The sequence below is a fragment of the Simochromis diagramma genome, unplaced genomic scaffold, assembly GCF_900408965.1.
Source record: "Simochromis diagramma unplaced genomic scaffold, fSimDia1.1 OVJJ01000307.1, whole genome shotgun sequence".
Lineage (NCBI taxonomy): Eukaryota > Metazoa > Chordata > Actinopteri > Cichliformes > Cichlidae > Simochromis > Simochromis diagramma.
This window is the reverse complement of record NW_024386786.1, coordinates 811122-832500: the sequence shown is the minus strand read 5'-3', so window position 1 is coordinate 832500 and position 21379 is coordinate 811122. Positions and strand designations below refer to the sequence as shown.

General features: G+C 41.8%; 1 protein-coding gene across 2 annotated transcripts in view; it reads right to left on the bottom strand.

The window, feature by feature from the left end:
- grin2da (glutamate receptor, ionotropic, N-methyl D-aspartate 2D, a) overlaps positions 1 to 21379 on the bottom strand; it is a 154169-nt gene that overhangs the window by 119428 nt on the left and 13362 nt on the right. For both annotated transcript variants that reach the window (XM_040022988.1, XM_040022989.1), the window contains one exon: positions 2164 to 2351. In XM_040022988.1, coding sequence (XP_039878922.1) covers positions 2164 to 2351 — 188 coding nt within the window. The remainder of the gene's footprint in view (positions 1 to 2163; positions 2352 to 21379) is intronic.

Genomic DNA, 21379 nt, shown 5'->3' with positions numbered 1-21379 from the left:
TGTTTTGGGGATTTCATTGCTGTTATTGTGTATATATTTATTTATATTTAGATTTCTTCATACATTCTTATATAGTTCTATATTGTGTATTGTGTATTTTGTTGTACAGTTATTTTATTTTCAACTTTAATTTATATATTTTATCTTATTCTTCCCAGTTAAATTTACCCTTCATTCTAATTTGTGTTGTACAGTTATTTCATTTTTAACCTTAATTTATATTTTATTCCTTCCTAGTTAAATTTACCCTTTTTAATTTTTCATATTTATTTCCTATCTTATTCATAGCCTTTCCTTTTTTTGTTTTCTTTAGGTCACGAGCAGTTGTCCAAGCATTTCACTACATATCGTACTGTGTATGACTGTGTACGTGACAAATAAAATTTGAATTTGAATTCACATATGAGCTGCTTGGAAAATCATATTACACCAAAAATAAAGGTTTTTCACAGAGTATAGACATGAATGATGTTAGAATGGGACGTGTTATAAAAAAAGAAAAGAAAACCTAGAATTTTTTACGTGAGTGAAGTTTTGAAAACAGTAAATAGAAAAAAAAGCTGAATATCAATAAAATCATATATATATATATATATATATATATAAATATATATAGATATATATACATACATATATATACACACTTTTTTTTTTAAGTTTGGTTCAGTTTGTTGATTTGGGTTTGATTGTATTGAAAAGACTTTATACAGTGGCTAATATTGTATAGTGTAGCACAACAATAAGAAGCTGAAACTAAATTTGGTCACTGTGTTCCACACGGCAAACGTAAAGCACAAACGAGCAGACCATAAATGTTAAAGTTTTACTGCGAATATAAAAACGTGGATATCCACATGTTGAGATTAAAAAAAAAAGACATCTTTTCAGGTCATTGGAAAGCTGTATGGGAAAAAAAGGCTTTTTTTTTTTTAATCAAAATTTGTTTGAAAGGACATCTCATCCTCGTCAACACTCCTCTTGATTATTCTTGTTGTAAACCAGCACTACTCCATCAACTAACGGACAGCCCCAACAGGATAAGGACAATAGGTTTCAACTGAGGCTTAATATTAATCTGTGTATCTGGAGTCAGTGTTGTGCAGCAGATCACAACAATTTCACACAAAATTGAAACATCTATTAAATTTCACTTTCAAACCAGATTTAATTCAATTTTAGTCTCAGTGGTTGTTTACCATTTAGATGTCTTTTAGATCTCTAATAAACAGAAAAGAGTAAACATGACTATGACTGAAGTTAGGTAAAATTCAGGTCTCTGTGAAAGCCTTAAAATATTACTATCCATCTTTAATTTTCCAGACATAATAAAATGTATTTTTCTTTTTCCTTTCTTCAAAGACTGTGACTGACCAATCAGATCAAGCCCACAAAACAAAGTGCATGGATGTCTGGTGTTCGGTGTGTAGTGGATATGACAGATCTCACTGCATCTGGTGTTCACTTTCATTCTGTTTCTAAAAAGGGTTGTCTGGATAATGTCATGTAATCATGAGGCGTTGGTAATAAGAGGCATACTAATTACTTTGATTCAGTGGAGTATCTGATCAAATCTCAGTATGCAAATCAGGTACTAGGTTGAGCTAGTAGCATTGTCAACAAATATGACACATCTTTATGTGGCTTCAGTGTCTTGTCAATTTTTCTTTCACCATGGAGGGTGAAAGAAGACTTTAATCAGGCTTTGTGTTAGCGCTTCACATAACAGTTGAAGAGTTGACACAAACTAATATCTTGTACTGTTCTGACCTGGTTTTACATGAATCAAAGCCAAACTATGCCAGGTAGAGCTGTGTGTCATCGACATAGCAGTGGAAATGACATATTTATGGATTATATGGCCAATAGCAGATGGACAATAAACAGGAGGGGCTCGGGAGATCATTAGTAGTAATTAAAACTGGCTAAGATTTGAACTTTATGAATTAATGATGAGGCCTGTTTAAGGGCATGTCAATGATTCCCATAGAGATTTGTCTTTCAGCAAGTATGCTGTGTGTTTTAGTGTTACAGAGCCAGACATGGATGAGAACACTTAAGAGTCAAATGCAACACGTTATCCACAGATTCATTGAACCCGCAGAAGCCCTGTTTGAAGCCCCCGCAGCCTGTGAACCCCTGATATTTTAAATCCTGGGTTCGTACCTGCGTGGCTCATCCCTCCACCCCTGTGGCCGGATGGCAAACAAAGCCTTTGGAAGCCCCTCCAGACCCAACCCGGATAGGGCTGGTCCCACAGCAAACCACATATGGCTGGGCCCGGCCTGACCCGCTGCCCAAGCTGCCCGGAAAATGAGCTCAGCCTCTTCCAGGGAGCAGTACAGAAGGCGGACCTGGAGGAAGAGAAAAAGAGGAAGACAGTTGCTGCAGTGGGTGGATGAGAGAAGGAAGAGAAGAGAAGAGAAGAGGCAGAAAAAAAAGATTTTTCTTCCTCCCCATTTCTTGCTGCGTGGTCCTATAATACACTTTCATGATTTCTTTACTAAAATAGATTATATTCAAATATAAATCAAGGTACTTGGTACACTTACACATTCATACTTCACTTTATTTTTTCAGAACACAGTGAACTGCACTTGAAAAATGATGCCTCTTGGTCTGCTTGCATTTTCTCTTCATACATTATTAAAAAGGGGGAATTGAATGGAGGGGGGGCAACATTAAAGAGACAAAGTGAGAGTAAGAAAACACAAAACTCGAGGAGTGCGAGACGGAGGACAGCAGCTGTGTGTGTGGTTGATGAGGGCACTTCAGATGATTACTCAGGAAGCACTTTGGGAGAATTTGCGCCACAGTTTTGTAAGACAATTGAAGAGGTTATAAAATTGAAATTAGCCAAAACCAAAATGTGAAATGCTTTACTAACACACAGGGAGAGCAGCAGGCGAGTAGTGTGTGGATCCTGCCACATGCTGCACATTCACCGCCGAGGATGGCGAGATGACGCTGATCCCTCCTACTCAGTTGACAGCAAATGGGATCAAAGTCGGCATGAGGTCCATGCTCACACTCAGTCTCTATCAATCACATCCTCTGAACAGTCAGCATATATTTAGCCTACATATGGCATCTGCAAGCTCGAATTTTATCACTCTTTCTCTGAAATTAAAAAAGTGTTCTCCTCCTCTGATTTCTAAGGAAGAAGTTGACTTCCCTGCTTGCTGTCATCCCTCACAAAAAAAGATGTAATTTGTTATAATTTTCTCCCATCAATCACTTTGTTAGCACAGGTGACTCATTTTTCAAACGTTGGACATCTCATTTTGGAAGAGAACATTTCATTTAGATCCCCATGGGTCATCATATTTTATCATGACAGAGCTTAACTGCGTCAACATCCAGGTCGAAATGAAAGTCCCCTACAAAAATAGTGAATATACACCATATATATGGCGTATATATATATACACACACACACACACACACACACACACACACACACACACACACACACACACACACAATCATATTTTTGCAGTGCTAGTATGAGTAATTACTACACGACTTACCTACATACTAATAATCTCAGCAGTCAAAGTGTCCATTATAAAAAACAGCTTTCATCTACCTTAGCAGGACTACTTGGATGCCAATGCACTTTTATTTATTATGAAACAGTTAAAATGTTGTATTTAACACAGGATTGTTACGACATGTTAACAGGTTTCAGCTCATTGTTTAGGTTTTTCAGTTGCTCTTACCATTCTTTACTCTCACTGTGCACTGGATATTCTACACATTACACCTACAGGAACTGTCCAGCTATGAAAAGCCCTGACACAACGCTCCCAGCACACAATGCTTCTGCTGTTGTTAATGCTAGAGGAGGTTTGGAGTTAGGTTGTCCAGTCAGCACAACACTGTCCCTCAACAACCCCGCTCTAGCCAGAGTTTCCAGGTGACGTCAAAGCTACTGGGACACGCCCACCTGGCAGACAAAAACAGTGCTCTGGTCCTTTGCTCTGCAGCCATCCTTTGAACGTCTTCAAGTTTAAACTTGACCAAAATGCCTGATAGTTGCTGTCCTATCAGATACACTCATCACGCCAATCATTGCTTCTCCACAGCAACCCTGGCTGTCAGCGACGGCTCATTAAACTGTAGGATTGATACTCTGTCAGCTTTACTGTTATGACACTGTAAATGTCCAAGTCAACAAAACTAAAATTTACGTGTGGTAGCCCGTTTAAGATAGCTATGTAGTGCTTTATTTTACTAATAAATGAAGAACAATTCCTTGTTCTTCACCTCCAACATAGTGGCATTATTTACCCATCCAGATTAAAAATACATGTAGCTGTCCATACTGTGAAAGCTTCATCCTGGCAGCAGGTAAAGTCAGCAAATCTCTAGAAGATACCTGTAGATGTCACTAAACTCCAGCTCTGGGAACGACATCGCCAGGGATTTAAATAAAGCTGATGGGCAGAATATGGATCACCAAAGTTCCCAAAATTTGTAGTTTTTCTTCATGAGGTGAAAAGGAGAGGTGAAAAAACCCCTACTTTACTCCAGCAGTACTATCTACTGTTTATGCTTAAAGGTGGAGCACTGCTTTGTCTGCCAGGGCAGTGAGTCGGTCACGTGACTGAAAATGATGGATAACTTTCCAGTGAGCTGGAGTGAGTCTTAAGAGCACTTCCACTTTGCTGAATTTCTTCACACCTTGATAATCAATGATCAGCAGTAAGGGATATTATGGCAAACTGACTTCTTGCACTATTGCATACTACTGCAGTACTACGCTTGAATCCATTGAGCCCATTCTTTTACAAATGTCTGCAAAGGTGATTTCACTTGACAGATTGTTTGGCACTGCATTTGCCTCATAGCTGAGTTAGACAGTCAAATGTGGTAGTTTACTGCTGTTCAGAGGGTACATTTGTCCAGCAGCTGTGTAACGAGCTCACTGGGATGTTGTGGAGTTATAGGTGAACAAACGCTAATATGTCATTGTAAACATCAAGATCTACAGCTGTTGAGATCTGGGCTTTGAACTGACTTACTTTCAAACTTTTTTGCAAATGATATGTTTAAAACTAGCGTCAAATGCTAATGACTGATCAAATTCAATCAGCCCTTGATCTCTGTCCGTTCCCAATGTAAAGTCAGATCCATTAAATGCTAATATAGATCCATAACAATGGAGGCATCACCTAGAGATTATTGATGTCCATGTTATTGCAGACTTTAGGACATCAGAGAGGGGCCAATATAAACTTATCAGAAGTAGTGAACTTGGATTTTAAAATCACTGAAACTAACTCAGAAGATGGTCTGAGTTGTGGTGTAACATTTTAATACCAATATCTCCTCTGGCTCCTGGTCAAGTCACACATTACTCACAAGATTTTTCGTACTTACAAATCTCTCAATGCCCTGGCACCTCAGTATCTCTCTGACCTGCTGCAAACCATACACACAGTCTCGGATGCATTGGTCCTTCTCTGTTTTCTGTACCTCGCACCAACATCAGAACCTTTGGGCCTTCAGTGTGGTGGCCCCCACCCTCCAGAGCTCTCTCATATATGAGCTTCGCAATGCCCCGTCACTGGAGTCCTTCAAGAAACTTGTCAAAACTCACCTCTAGACTTTTTTAAAAATAATTTTTGCTACTCTTGTGTACAGTGTAATTTGGTTTCTTGAATGTTATAATTATAATAATAAATGAAAAGTTAAAAATAGCATTGCACGTTGCATTCTGTTGGTGCACTGCTTGGTTTGTAATGATTAGGCATGCAGAAGAAAAACAGCAAGCCTGCCGTCTCACTTACCAGTCAGTGAGATACAAATCCTCATCTTATGCCTGTGTTATGTTAATGTGCCGTGAACAATAACCCATGCAGCACTACAGCTTCAAAGATCACAAAAACAAAAAAGAAAAATGAAAGATTAAAGGCAGGTCACTGAGGTATATTTATGTTTGGGAGTGGTGGAATGCTCCGGAAGTACTGGAGGCAAATTTTAATTACAGGTCTAAAGATATACAGATTGTTCACATCCAGATACCATCTGCTTGCGAGACATGTTAATGTATGATGAGAGAAACAGCGAGGGAAACAAGCAGAAGAAAAAAAGAAAAAGAGGGGGACCAGGAGCCAGGAAGAGCAGTAATAAAAGCCTCAGTGGGAATATGCTGTTTATGAACCATCACAGTAGAGATTAACCTAATTTAATCAATAATTGTAGCATCAGGTGTGTTTGTGTAGAGTATTTCACTGGACACTCAGTCTTTTTTACCATTTTGTAAATGCCATTCAGTACTAAACCTGCACTACAAAACCACTACAGAGTCATTATGAGACAGTAACCTTTTGGATATCCACCAAAGAATTGAACATTTTGGGAGGATTATGCAAGTCCCACTAGCAGCATTTGGAAACAGCCCAGTGATGGTGGTGACAAGGTCTGAGCAACACTGCCCGTTACGAAGTATCCTACTATAGTGGAGAATTAATTACTGTGCAGTCTGTTGGCATAAGATCTGAAAACGGCAATCACTGTCTGGCAGATGATCACTTTTTGGCACAACACCTGGAGCTAGGGGGCAAAACAATCGCATGAGTGCTGCTGTTTGGCTGGGGAAGAATATAGTAGTCGTGGTAAGCCAATCACATGACTGCTTCAAGATGAGAAAGCAACAAGGTGCCAGTTTTTAAATTGTGCAGATAGGCCATGTAAAACCAGAGTCATGATAAACAATATATACGCGTTTTTTCCTTAATATTTTCATCACGTTTGCTGTCTAAGGACAGCGCAGCGAGCACTCTCTGCTTATGACCAAACAAAAAACAGCCCGTTTGTGTTGGTGGAAAAATGCACCATGTCAACCAATCAAAAATGATATGGCAACATGACATTTGGTTGTTTAGGAAGAGGGGGACGTTTTAGGAGCGATGGTGAGAGAGAGAGAGAGAGTTTTGAGATGTGAGAGATTTGTGACGTTTAGTGTGTTTGGAGTGTGTAGGTGATGTGTTGTCTTGTGTAGTTAGTGTGTAGTGTTGTGGATAGTTTTGTGTGGTGACTGCTGTCTCCAGGTAGAAACAGGAGTGATACACCTGCTGCTGTCAGACGTGCAGGTATCAGGCTGTGATGTTCTCCTTTATAGTGGACAGAAATTATTGGAGTGGCACAAATAATTTGTGTGGCATCTTATTGAATGCAGAACAGCTGATTGTTCTGTAAATAGTTTGAAATGGTTATTTATAAAAAAAAAAAAAGGGGGTAAAAAGGTAAATGGCTGCAAATAATTTTGTTGTTTGTAAAACTTGTGCATATGATTTTAAAATTGACAATTTATATTTGCATTTAAAGTTATAAATATGATTCATTAAACATGTTTGTGGTTGTTACTGTAAAAATAAAACATTCTACTGGGATTTGATGTTTTTTGTCTGATTTTAGATGAATTGTGTTAATACAGTATCTCAAAATGAAAACAAAACTGTAAATTCAGACACGTGAGGTTGTGCTGAAAAGAATGAAACCAAACAAGGCAAATAAACAGTTTTTAAAGGTGAAATGTAGAGGAAACATCAAAAGTAGTCAAAAATGGCCAATTATACCCTGGACCCCAGAGGGTTAAACTTTTTTTTTTTTTTTTATTTTTTTTAAGTAATGCAATAGTTTCGACTTCTTCTTTTGCTCTTGACGAAGGCGGTCACACTTTTCTCCTCTCCTCCTCCTCCTCTCCCTTAGCTTCCCTGCTTAGCCTCTTGTGTCCTTGTCTAGTCCCGTGTTTTTTTATTACTTTTCCCTGGAACACTCTCTCAAAGTCTGTTCTCTAAAACCTAAAAGAGGAATTATGGATTTGATCAACTGGTCTCTGAATGCTATTGACACCCTTTTCTCAGCGAGAAGTCTGGGCTTGGGTGAGCCTGAGTGTCCTGGAGGTACTTTCTCTGCCTGATACACGATGGACGGGTGGCATAACTGGAGGGTCGTGTGCCTGGCGGGACTGTCGATTGAAGACGCTGAAGATATCTACCTATTCGGAACCATGATAACAGGGTTCTTGCTGATCGGAGCTGGCTTGGCCCTGGCTTATCGAAGAATTACGAAAGCGGAACCGGCTGTTCAAACCCCCACAAGGCTGCGTGAGTTCTCAAAATGGGCTCATTGAGTGCAGCACGAATAAGATCTAGGAGAAGCTTACGGCTGCCGTGAACACTCAGAATAACACCTCTGAGTGCAAATTGGATCACATCTTGGAGAAGCTCACTGTCGTCGAGTTCTCAGAATCTGCTCTTTGAGCACAAGAATGACAACATCACGGAGCGTAAGGTTGATAACATCACGGAGAAGCTCACGGCTCTCCCACGGGAGATTGAGAGACCAGTGTCGGACTGTTAGAACTGCTTTGAAATTCTCATGAGTTGTTCGCACTAAAGTAAAAAGCACCATCACTTCATGCGGCTACCACTTTGGCGCCAGCTGCGGTCTCAATGCTGGAGCTGAACAACAACACCCTGATAACGACTGTGTTTAGACTGTTCTTCCCATTCCATGCAAGGCCACCTGGGTTGGCTGGAAGACTGTTTACTTAGCCTGGCAGGGCAACGGACACTGTCTCAGCTGACCTCTGGACACACACACACATACAGACACAGACATATATATATACACATGCAGATGTACACTCATCCCCCCTCCCCCTCCAAACGCCTTCCACGCTTATTCCCCTCCGATGCTGACGGTGGATCAAGGAGACCAGCGCTTATGCTGCAGGCCCGGATGCACTGTCTACACTGGCTGTCTCTCACCCTTTACCCTCCCCTGTTGCTTGTCATGTGTTTCTTTGGTGTATTAAGAGTTTTTTCATGTGCAGAGGTGTTTTTTTTCTGTTCTCAAACTGATCTCCCTGTTGGAGCTCAGTCTGGGGGGAGTTATTTTTTTCTCCTTATCTTTCCTCATGTGGTGCATTTTCCATTGTTATACCTCTCTGACCTGTCTTCCCCATGTGATGCTTTTGTGTAATGCATGTATGGTCGGAGGGTAAGGTGGCGCTGCCATTGCGTGCAATAGGTCGGCAGCCTTAACATGAAATTCCCCCTGTGGGACTAATAAAGGTATCTTATCTTATCTTAGTTACTTTTCAAGTCATTAATTACTTTTAGAATCTTGTAATGCAGTTACTAACTCAGTTACTTTTTTGAAGAAGTAACTAGTAACTGTAATTAATTACTTTTTCAAAGTAACTTGCCCAACACTGCTGGCAGCACACCCCATTTAATAGTGTTCTTTAAAACAAAGGGGACGTTAGTACTAATTCCATCTAATCCAAAACAGACTGACACGTATTAGAATATACTGCTGATAGTAAAAGAGACCAGATCACTTCGAGCAAGAAACAAAAAAAAGGAGGAGACAGAAAAAACCATCTATGAGCCAAAAACTAACTGGGCTGCTTCTAAAACACCCTGAAAGACAGTAAAAACAAGAGTAAGCTACTTTTTCCAAGGACGTGCACTCACATATTTGTTTTGAAAATAAAAAATTTAGATAGATGATACTAACCCTGGGACTGGGGAACACAATCCTCGGAGGGCAACATTTCAGTGAAAGTAATAGAGAGAGAAAAAAAAAAGATGCATGACCTTGGAGACAATCTCAAACTTTCCATTACAGCCCTGTTCGTATTTACTATTGCTGAGATGGAAGTGACGATTTTACTAAGGAAATGGGAGAAGGGAGTTTGGGGAGCGACTGTTTACTGACATCTGAATTTTAGCACTGAGGTGGTTTGTGTATCCAGTTTAAGCTCTTAAAATACCTTTAAATCCAACAGAAACAAACAAATGAACAACATCAACAAAGAGATGTCAAGTTTAAAATGAATGGCAGCCATTGACAGTTCTGTTAGAACTAAGAAGCCTCATTTCACAAATCTGGTGAAATGCTGACCAGGTGTTCATAGATATAAAAACATTTCAGTGCTTTTGCTTTGAAAAACACTGACAAACACTTTGTCACAATTTCTAAAAATATTCCTCAAACATACAGTCATCTCCTCAAAAAGCAAATAAATAAATAAAATAACTCAGAATATGTACATGTGAAGATCTAAAGGCCATTCGCTGCTACTTTGCTGTTCAAAATTTCGTCTCACTTTCATTAGATTACATCATGTTCACTCATGTTCATCCTTTTTCTTTGGTCCACTCATCCCGTCTACATTTCTTCCTCCCTTTGATGGACTTTATTTTGACAAAAAGTCATTGAAGCTGACAACAGTAAAAAAGATGAGAGCAAGGAATCAATATGTATGAACCGGATACAGTGAGAGACGAGAAGGACGGTGGGAAGAAACACAATCCTTGGGTAAACAAACTGATTTCCCCCTATCAGATGTGTTAAACCACAGCTAAAGTCAACTCAGAAGATGTCTGTTCTACTTTTTCTGTAGTTATCTGTAGGTGATGTTTATGCTCTTCAACTTATGTTTAACAGCAGTCCATTCATGGCCTTTTATGTTGTTCAAGGTTGAAAGTAATGCACAATATCACTCCTACTACATGACCAGACTAATTCCTCAAATCTATTTTGCTCAAGTTTGCAAACCAAGACATAATATTTAGCTTAATATATAACAGGAATGTGTTGCTTTTCCAAATGAAGGAAGGAGAATTTCCCTCTCTGGCTCTCTTCCACAGTGTGTCTTTGTCCTGTCTCCTCCATACCCCAACCAGTCGCCAGCAGATGCCCGCCCCTCCCTGACCCCTCCCTAAGGTTTCTTCCTGTTAAGAGGGAGTTTTTCCTTCTGTCACCAAAGTGCTTGCTCATATGGATTTTCCCTGTGTTATTGCATGGTCTTTATGTTACAATATAAAGTGCCCTGAGGTAATTATATTTGTGATTTGGCACTATATAAAGTGAATTTGGAAATAGCCTCTGCACTGAGCTGTGTGCACGAGCCTTTCAGTGAGTAAAACTGTAGCAATGCAGAAGTTAGCAAAGCGATGATCCCGGCTGTGAAAAGAGCAGAGTAATGCAGAGCTGCAATAGCTAAAAGTTGTAGTTACACTACGAAGCTCCTATGTGTCTGTGGAGATGCTGTGTGGGTGGGTGTGAGTGGACCCCCAGGATATCACAGTAAATGAATAGCATATCCTCAGTCGACCCAAAATAGGGCTTTTACTGTAAGTGAAGGGCCAATTTTAAACGGCTCGATGCTTTAGCCTTCTTCACAAATGTTCAAAGAACTAAGTTCTGGGCCAGTGTTTCAACTTCATAGTTATTGCTGATATGCTGATCTGGGGGAAAAAGCTGATTAATCTGGATTTCTGTTTAGAAAGAAGTCCTTCTGCAGCTTATAGAAGAAAACTCATTTTTTCTTTGGGTATGGTTTTACTTGCATACATAAACGTGTGCCATGATCATACGAGTAATGAAATAAATAAAAAAATTCTTTCACAGCTATAATTACAGAAAGCGAGGGTGTCAAACATAACACCTGGGGACCAGAATCAGACCGGCAAAGACTCAAATCTGCCCCACTGGACAGCTTTGGAAAATGTGAGGGGGGCATCAATGTTGGACTTTTGTTTTAATCAAATGTAACTTTGTGAAAATATGTTTTACAGCTTTTCTTACTAAAAAATGGCAAAGTGCTTTACTCTTTACTACAGAAATAATAATACAAATCTATAGTAAAAAAGGACATGTTTTGTAAATTAACAAAAGCTTTGTTTTATTAATACAGAGCAGGCTGGCCAATAAGCTACCAGCACTTTTCATATAATTTTAAACATTTTGTACAGCATAAGAGTCATGCTGAAAATGTTTTCTCATCTACTACAGCAGCATTTTCTATCATGTAGACAAAGCTGTACGATGTAGCTTTGACTCAAAGGTGAGTTTCAGTGGTCTGGTCCATTTAGGAAAAAAGTGAGCCCAATTTGGCCAATGATGTAAAATGAATTCGACATTCCTCACATAAAGTAACTGTCACTGTGATGTGAGTGGGTGATTGTCATATTGGCTACATTTACATGAAGCCTAATGATTATGATTGGCATTTCTATCAATCATAATCACAGAAAAAGTAAATGCCTCAGTCAGACAATGCTGTGAAACCATTTTTATAAAGAGACAAGAAGAATGACTCGACCCATAGATTATTTAACCTGAATACCCATAAAGGAAATTTTGTTACATTTTATGTGACACAAGCACAACCACAGGTACAAAAAAAAAAAACCCGTATCCTCGCTTCAGGTAAATTTTACTTACTTATTATTCATACGTTTATTCATCAGTTAGTTTGGGTATCAGTAAACTAGGCTGTTATCGACTAAAGGTTTACTCACAATAGTGGTCCATATCATAAAGTGCATTTAACCCACAGTTCCATTCATCCATGACCAGTATTTGATGCCTGGGCACGGCTAAGGAAACTGTACCCTGGGCCAGTTCAAGAGGGGAAGCCAAGTATACATCTGGGTCTGAGAAACACTATCTATAATAAATGGTAAATGGCCACCCACAGCTCGTAATCTACCTGCACCTGAGGTAAAGTATATAACCCATTAAGGGCACAAAAAATAAAATCATAAGCCCTAATGGCTTTTGTGGTGTTCTACCCTGTCCCTGATTACGACTAAACATCCCCTCCGGTGATAATATATATGCACTGTTAAAAAATTAAAAGCAACACAAAACCATACTAAACAGTCAGGAAGTTGATCATGCATGTGTCCAAGTAAGCTGAGTATTTGCCATTGAAGGAGACGAATGCGGGACATATTCATCATTTAATGCACTGCACACAATTCTAACTAAGTGTGTGTACACTCATGCAAATAGTATTAGTGTTGCTAGTATTAAATCACATCCCATTTAAAAAGCTGACCACAGATTTTCAGTGTGAATGATTTCAATCAGACCTCCAAATGGCACAATGCAAAAAAAAAAAAAAAAAAAAAAAATCACTTCCTCCCCATCTTTAGTTTAGATCTTCAATGTTTTGTTTCACCTTAGCTGTTTTGCACTACAAACATCACGTTGAGGTCCACAGCAAGAAAAAAAAAAAGCAATGTTTGCATTTCTTATTGATTTGGGTGAGTAATAACCACAATCAATATTTATTTTTCAATAGTAGTTTTTAAAATATTGATCTCTACCAAACGGTTGAGATGTCACTTAATGGTAAAAGTATGAAATGTCATGCAAATACAAGTACATTAGATAATACAGTTGAACAAAAATCAATAAAGGGCCAAATTATAATTAAATTAATAACAAAAACTATCCAGAGCATTGGATACAGTTTATTTCTAGTAGCATGCAGGTGAACATTGCTGTTTTCATTCCATCACAGGAAAGTATTATCTCAAACAACAAAATACATAGTTTTCTAATCTGCAAATGTGAAAAATGTGCTACAGCACAAAATACTCACATTCAGGCCACTTCTGATTGAATGCTACTGTGCAAAATCATTTTTGTTTAAAAAATAAATTAATAAAAAAAAACAGTGCAAATCAAGCACATCTGCTTGTGGTTTTGGTCGTTGGGGTCTATAGCATTTATTCTGTGGTCTTGGAGAGCTGAATCATGGTTGTCCAACTCTAGATGCTGGCTTGTTAACTTGGTTCAGACACAGCCAGGTGGAAACCTTTTGAGAGCCATTGGTTTCTGAGGTTCTTTTATGGGTTTGTGTAACCCACATAAAATTAAGAAAGAACTGCATCTATAACTAAATCGGAATCTTAAGATTCCAACCGGAGTGTGTCCGTGAAGGCATCGCGACGCGTCATGACGCACGCCACGCCGCGAGTCTGCACGTGCCTGTTGTGACCAATCACATTCGCGAGGCACTATTATATGCCTTCCGGGTTGTCGCCTCGAAAAGACGCGGGGGAGAGGCGTTAGCGGATGGAAGCAACAGTACTTTGATACCGCCGCGGGTAGATGCGTGGGGGCTCGTATGTGACATCGCACGTAGTGAATGTGCAGGCTAGTGGTGCCCTGGAGAGACCACAGCGACACCACTACTTTGGATGGCGAGCTAGGCCCAACGAGCCAGAACCCCAGCTACGACTTCCTGCAGTCTGGTAGGAGGCTGCTGCGGCCTACACTCTCCCCTCTTGGTTTTCAGTCCCCTAAATCTCACTTCCGAGATTTCAGTTTTGGAATCTTAGTGCTGATCATCATACTTCAAATTTCAACCTGTCTAGACTGTCATACGCGTTGGACTTATATCACTCATGGAATAAACTTTATGGACATTGTTTGCCAGAGGTTGGACGAGGTTCCTGCACTGCCGTGCAGCGGATATTTTACAAGCTTGAATTGTTTTATCTTTTCTTGTCTGCAGATTTTGTAAAATATTGGTGTTTGGTAATTGCACTTTGTTTTCACTATAAATAACAATTGTAATCACAATATCTGTGGTTGTACGGTTATTGTACTTCACTCACCTCCTAGAGCCGAATCTGATATCTTCTGAATTAGCCCAACTACTCATAACCAACTTAAATTATTTTAGCTTATGTACTTGCTACATAAGATAAATTAGTGGCGAGCCAGCCAGGAGGTTGTGTCAAGTATAATATTGCTGTGTACATTCAGTCTCACCATCTCACCATATTACTATGAACATGGACTTGTTGGAGTCATTAGGTGTTAAAATACCAAACGCGGTATTAGTCAGTGGCATCCCCGCATGTGAGGTTGAGGAGGTTGAAGATTTTCTTCTCCAGTATGGTGCTATTGAACGCTCCGTGCCAATAAACTCACCCGGTTCTGAGTTTAATAATATGCTCGTCGTTGAGTTTAAAACGGGGTCTGCTTTTGATTTATTGGGTCCGATTCTGCCATATACATTTAAGCCCTTAAATAATGAATATCATATAAAAAGCTTGTCTAAAATCTATGCGGCTACTGTCGGGTGCACAAAGACTAAGACTTATTTAGCTGACTTAAAACAAGTAGCAAAATTGTCTGGTCAGGATTTTGCTGAAGTTCTTCAAGAACTAATGACCCAAATAAATGGAGCTGTTTCAGAATTGCACCCAGGAAGACCAGAAGGGCTCAAGCAGGAATGCACTGCCGCATCTGAACACAAAACGGCTGCCACTCCGGATCAACAAACCCACAACATGGCTATTCCTGTCACTTCTTCAGCTGCCCTACATCCTACAACAACAGAAGGACATTCTATCAGTATGTCTGCAGCTGAGTTAAATCCACCTGAAGTACAGAGGTATGTTGTGGAGCATATAGTAAAGAGCGAAGAGGTAAACATACGTTCATCCCATAGGCTGCGCATGTTTTCTGGGAGACTGCCACACCCACAGCATGAGGTGGACTATGATACATGGCGCTCTGGAGTGGATCTCATCTTAAAGGATCCAGCCATTTCAGAACTGCGAAAATCCAGACACATCCTTGATAGTCTTTTACCACCTGCAGCGGACATAATCAAGCACCTTAACCCCGACCTACCAGCAGAGACTTATATTCAACATCTTGATTCTGCTTATGGAATTGTACAGGACGGGGAAGAACTTTATGCGAAGTTCATGGACACACTGCAAGACTCGGGTGAGAAACCATCCGGCTACCTACAGCGACTTCAGGTGGTCCTGAGTTTAGCTGTCAAGCGGGGAGGAGTCAAGCAGGGTGAAGTGAACAGGCACCTGCTCAGCCAATTCTGTAGGGGATGTTGGGATAGTAACCTTATCTCTGAGCTCCAGCTGAAGCAGAGAAAATCCAACCCACCTTCTTTTGCAGAACTGTTACTCCTATTAAGAACTGAAGAAGACAGAGAAGCTAGCAAAACTCTGAGGATGAAGCAACATTTGGGAACACCAAGACACAGAGTTGCAGCTCAAGCTCAGTTCGCAGTAGAAGAAGAAAAGGGGGTCTGTGCTGCGTTGTCCACTCTCACCCAGCAGATGGCGGAGATACAAAAGCAACTTGCCGCCTTAACTGCTTCCCAGTCTCGTCAGGCCTGTACTCCTGTTCCAAAGCAGCACCAGAAGCAAAGAACGGATACACAGGGGACTATATCACCTAACCCCAAGCTTGGTTTCTGTTTCAGGTGTGGGGAAGATGGACACATTAGACCACAGTGTGAGAACAGACCCAATTCTGCATTGGTCAATGCAAAACGCAAACAGTTCAGTGAAAGGAAACCAAAATGGCAGAAGCGGAATTCATCAACTGGACATTTAAACTAGATACAGTTCCCGTAATGGGACGTACAGGAACTGTGCAGGACCCACATTGTCCCGCAAAGGAGGAAAGGAACAAGGAGGAAATTGTTCACTGTGTAGACCTACACACTTGTCCGAAGGCAACCACAATGTTACCTCATGGGTTAGTTGGGTCAAGATGCACAACAGAGGTGACCCTAGCAGGCCATCCACAGAAATGCCTGCTTGATACAGGATCACAGGTTACTACAATACCTGTATCCTTTTACAACAATCATCTTTATGAACAACAAATTCAACCACTCCATGATCTTCTCCAGGTGGAAGGTGCTGCGGGTCAAACCATTCCATATCTTGGATACATTGAGGTTTCCGTCAAGTTCCCCAGAGATTTTGTTGGTGAAGAATATGAAGTAACAACATTGGCTCTAGTTGTTCCGGACGTACACCCTGCCGTCCCCGCTACTGTGCTAATTGGGATGAACACCCTGGAACCCCTGTATGAACAGCATCTTAACCAGCATCCGAGCTATCAGCCTAGCACTCATGGGTACAGAGCGGTGTTGAAAACACTACAGCTGTCACACAAGCAGAAGGAGAATGGCAGCATTGGGAATGTGAGGCTACTAAGCAAAGCTCCAGTGCGTGTTCCGGCCGGCCGCACTATTGTCATCCAGGGCTCTGCCAAAGTTTCCACCCCATTGTTTAGCCAGAGTGTTCTCCTACAGCATCCTGCTTCCACCTTACCTGGGGGTTTGTGCGTCAGCAGTTGTCTCATCAACTTCCCTGTTCTTTCTCCATACAAGGTTCCCGTGGTTATTACAAATGAGTCGGAGCAAGATACCTTCATTCCACCTCACAGTGTCATTGCGGATTTGGAAACCTACCACTGCATCTTGTCTGAACATCGCGTGACCCATCTTCCAGTCAGGAACACTATCACCAGCCTGAATTTTGATTTTGGTGATTCCCCACTGTCACCTGAATGGAGGACGCGAGTCATAGGCAAGCTGAATGACATCTCGGAGGTCTTTTCGCATCATGACTTGGATTTTGGATGTACATCAGCTGTCAAACATCATATTCCACTCCATGACAATACACCGTTCAAGCAACGTGCCCGGCCAATCCATCCACAAGATTTTGAAGCTGTCCGCCGCCACCTGCGTGAGCTTCTGGAAGCCGGCATTATAAGGGAATCATCGTCTCCTTTTGCTTCGCCTATTGTGGTGGTCAGGAAGAAGAACGGTGAGGTCCGGCTGTGCATAGACTACCGGAAACTAAACCTTCAAACCATCAAGGATGCATACCCCTTACCTAATTTGGAGGAATCCTTTTCAGCACTCACTGGTTCTAAGTGGTTTTCAGTACTCGACCTGAAGTCCGGTTACTACCAGATCCAGATGGAGGAGGAAGACAAGGCAAAGACTGCTTTTGTGACTCCTCTTGGGTTCTGGGAGTTTAACCAAATGCCTCAAGGTGTCACCAACGCCCCAAGCACCTTTCAGCGCTTGATGGAGCGATGCATGGGGGACCTTCACCTAAAGGAAGTGCTCGTTTTCCTGGATGACTTAATCATCTATTCAGACACTCTTGAGGAACACGAACGAAGGCTGCTGAGAGTCCTGAACCGGTTGAAGGAATATGGGCTGAAATTGGCACCGGAGAAATGTCGATTCTTCCAAAAGTCAGTAAAGTACTTGGGTCATATTGTCTCTGAGGAAGGAGTTCAAACAGATCCTGAGAAGATAGAGACCATCAAGACATGGCCGGTTCCCCAGACTCTGAAACAATTAAGATCTTTTCTGGGTTTCGCTGGTTATTACCGCCGGTTTATAAAAGACTATTCCGTCATTGCCAAACCCCTCAATGACCTGACTCGTGGATATTCTCCAGTTCAAAGATCAAAGACCCTGAAAGCTCACAAGATGCCCACCTACAGGCCAAATCAACCCTTTGGTGAGAGGTGGAATACCAACTGTCAAGTTGCATTTGAAACCCTGATTGAGAAGTTTACAACTGCCCCGGTCCTTGGGTTTGCAGACCCGTCTCGCCCATACATTCTGCACACCGATGCGAGTGCGACCGGACTTGGAGCTGTGTTGTATCAGGAGCAAGAGGAGAAACTCCGGGTCATAGCTTATGCTAGCCGCGGACTGTCGCAGAGTGAGAGCCATTATGCAGCCCACAAGTTGGAATTCCTCGCCCTTAAGTGGAGTGTGACCGAGAAGTTCCAAGATTACCTGTACGGGGCAGATTTTACAGTGGTGACGGACAGTAATCCATTGACCTACGTTTTGACAACAGCTAAACTGGACGCTACTGGACACCGTTGGTTGGCTGCATTGTCAACGTACTCCTTTAAACTTCTGTACAGAGCTGGCAAACAGAATTGTGACGCTGATGCGCTCTCGCGACGACCTTACTCCTGCTCCAATGATGAAGTTTCTAATGACCATGAACTCATTCGTCAGTTCATTTCTCAACACACAGCTGATTCTGATGTCCTTCCAGAAGAGACTGTGAGAGCAATCTGCCAAAGTCATTTGGTCAGAGCCACACGGCCAGGTGACTGCGGTGAGGTTGGCTTCACACTTGTCGAGTCTTTGTCAGTTCAAATGGATACCATCCCTGACAGTTACTGTTCCGAGGACTGTCATCAGCTGCCTGTCGTTTCTACTCTTAACATCAAAGAGAAACAACACTCAGATCCCTGCATTCGAGAGCTTATTCACCAGCTTGAGACGGGGAACAGGGTTCCACCAACAGCTAGAGCTGAGCTCCCTAAACTTCCGTTCCTGCTCAGAGAATGGTCCAGGTTGGAGCTGGTGGATGGAGTCCTGTACAGGAGGAGACGGGACAATGGAGATCTTTCATACCAGCTTGTCCTTCCAGAGGAGTTGCGACCATCAGTCCTGAAAAGCCTCCATGAGGATATGGGCCATATGGGGATTGAACGTACACTTGACCTTGTCCGTACAAGATTCTACTGGCCTAAAATGGCAAAGGATGTTGAGCAGAAGATTAAGACTTGTGGCCGCTGTGTGCGCCGAAAGGCCCTGCCGGAAAAAGCTGCTCCACTTGTCAGCATAAAAACATCTCGACCCCTTGAGCTTTTATGTATGGATTTTCTTGCTCTTGAGCCTGACATTAGTGGCACTCGTGATATCTTAGTCCTAACTGACCATTTCACCAAATTCGCTGTTGCCATTCCAACACCCAATCAAAAGGCAAGAACTGTGGCGAAGTGTTTATGGGAGAATTATATCATTTATTATGGCATTCCTGAGCGAATTCATACCGACCAAGGGCAAGATTTTGAGTCAAGACTAATAAAAGAATTGTGTGAGTTTGCAGGCATTCAGAAGAGCCGTACAACCCCTTACCATCCGAGGGGAAATCCAGTGGAGCGATTCAACAGGACGTTGCTGGCAATGTTGGGGACCTTGGAGACAAAACAAAAAACAAGGTGGAAAGAGCATGTGAAACCGCTGGTTCACGCCTATAATTGTACCAGGAACGAGGTTACAGGGTTTACTCCTTACGAACTCATGTTCGGTAGAACACCTCGTCTACCTGTGGACCTGGCGTTCAATCTGCCACTGCGGGAATCCCAGCAAAAGAGTCACTCACAGTACATTAAGTCACTCAAATCGAGATTGGAGGAAAGTTTCAGTATTGCCTCCAGTAACGCTACAAAGGCTGCCGACCGAAATAAGAAACGCTTTGACAATCGTGTGATACCATCAGCATTGGAACCAGGTGATCGTGTGCTTGTGAGGAATGTCCGCCTTCGAGGGAAGCATAAACTTTCAGATAAATGGGAGGAAGAAGTTTATGTGGTTGTCCATCGGGCTGGGGACCTCCCGGTCTACAAGGTAAAACCTGAGAACAGCGATGGACCTATGCGGACCCTTCACCGCGACCTCCTCCTTCCATGCGGCCTCCTCACGGGCAGTGAGGTTAACTTGGAATCACCAGAGCAATCGCTTCCGCACAGACCAAGAACTCGAAAGCAGAACCCGGATTTAAATTTCCTCACAGAACCTCTGGTTGAGGATGAGGATACAGGAAGCTTGGTTTCATTGTATGTTAATCCTCCAACGTTGCACTTCACTGTGGAAAACCAGAATCAATTTCCCGATTCATCTGACGGTGGGAGCCTAGGACCACTGATTTTGGATCCTTCAGTTGAAGTGGAAGTGCAAGGAGAACCAGCCTCTGTGTCCAGTGTTCTTCCTCCAGCAGTGGAGTCTGGTGGTGGGCAATCTGACTCTGATGTGGAAGACATCCTACTTGAACTTGTTGGAAGTCACCCTGAAAACAGAAATAGCTTACCTGAAAACTTACCTGGAAATGGAGACATACTGGTCAACATTCCTGTCGTTGCCATTGAAGATTCTCCTGAAGAGTCTAGTGTTATTGAGCAGGACGCTGACATAGGTGACGGGCTAAGACGTTCACAACGACAAAGAGCACCACCTGATCGACTTCACTATTTCACTCGTGGTAATCCTCTGATTTCCGTTGTCCAAACGATGTTGCATAGTCTTTCCGATGCTTTGGGCCATAATGCTAGCTGTCCCTCGTCTGTTCACGTTGTTTAGCGTTTAACATGCGACGGGACGTGCATGGTTAAGGCGGGGAGGACCTAATTTGTCTTATGTAGCAAGTACATAAGCTAAAATAATTTAAGTTGGTTATGAGTAGTTGGGCTAATTCAGAAGATATCAGATTCGGCTCTAGGAGGTGAGTGAAGTACAATAACCGTACAACCACAGATATTGTGATTACAATTGTTATTTATAGTGAAAACAAAGTGCAATTACCAAACACCAATATTTTACAAAATCTGCAGACAAGAAAAGATAAAACAATTCAAGCTTGTAAAATATCCGCTGCACGGCAGTGCAGGAACCTCGTCCAACCTCTGGCAAACAATGTCCATAAAGTTTATTCCATGAGTGATATAAGTCCAACGCGTATGACAGTCTAGACAGGTTGAAATTTGAAGTATGATGATCAGCACTAAGATTCCAAAACTGAAATCTCGGAAGTGAGATTTAGGGGACTGAAAACCAAGAGGGGAGAGTGTAGGCCGCAGCAGCCTCCTACCAGACTGCAGGAAGTCGTAGCTGGGGTTCTGGCTCGTTGGGCCTAGCTCGCCATCCAAAGTAGTGGTGTCGCTGTGGTCTCTCCAG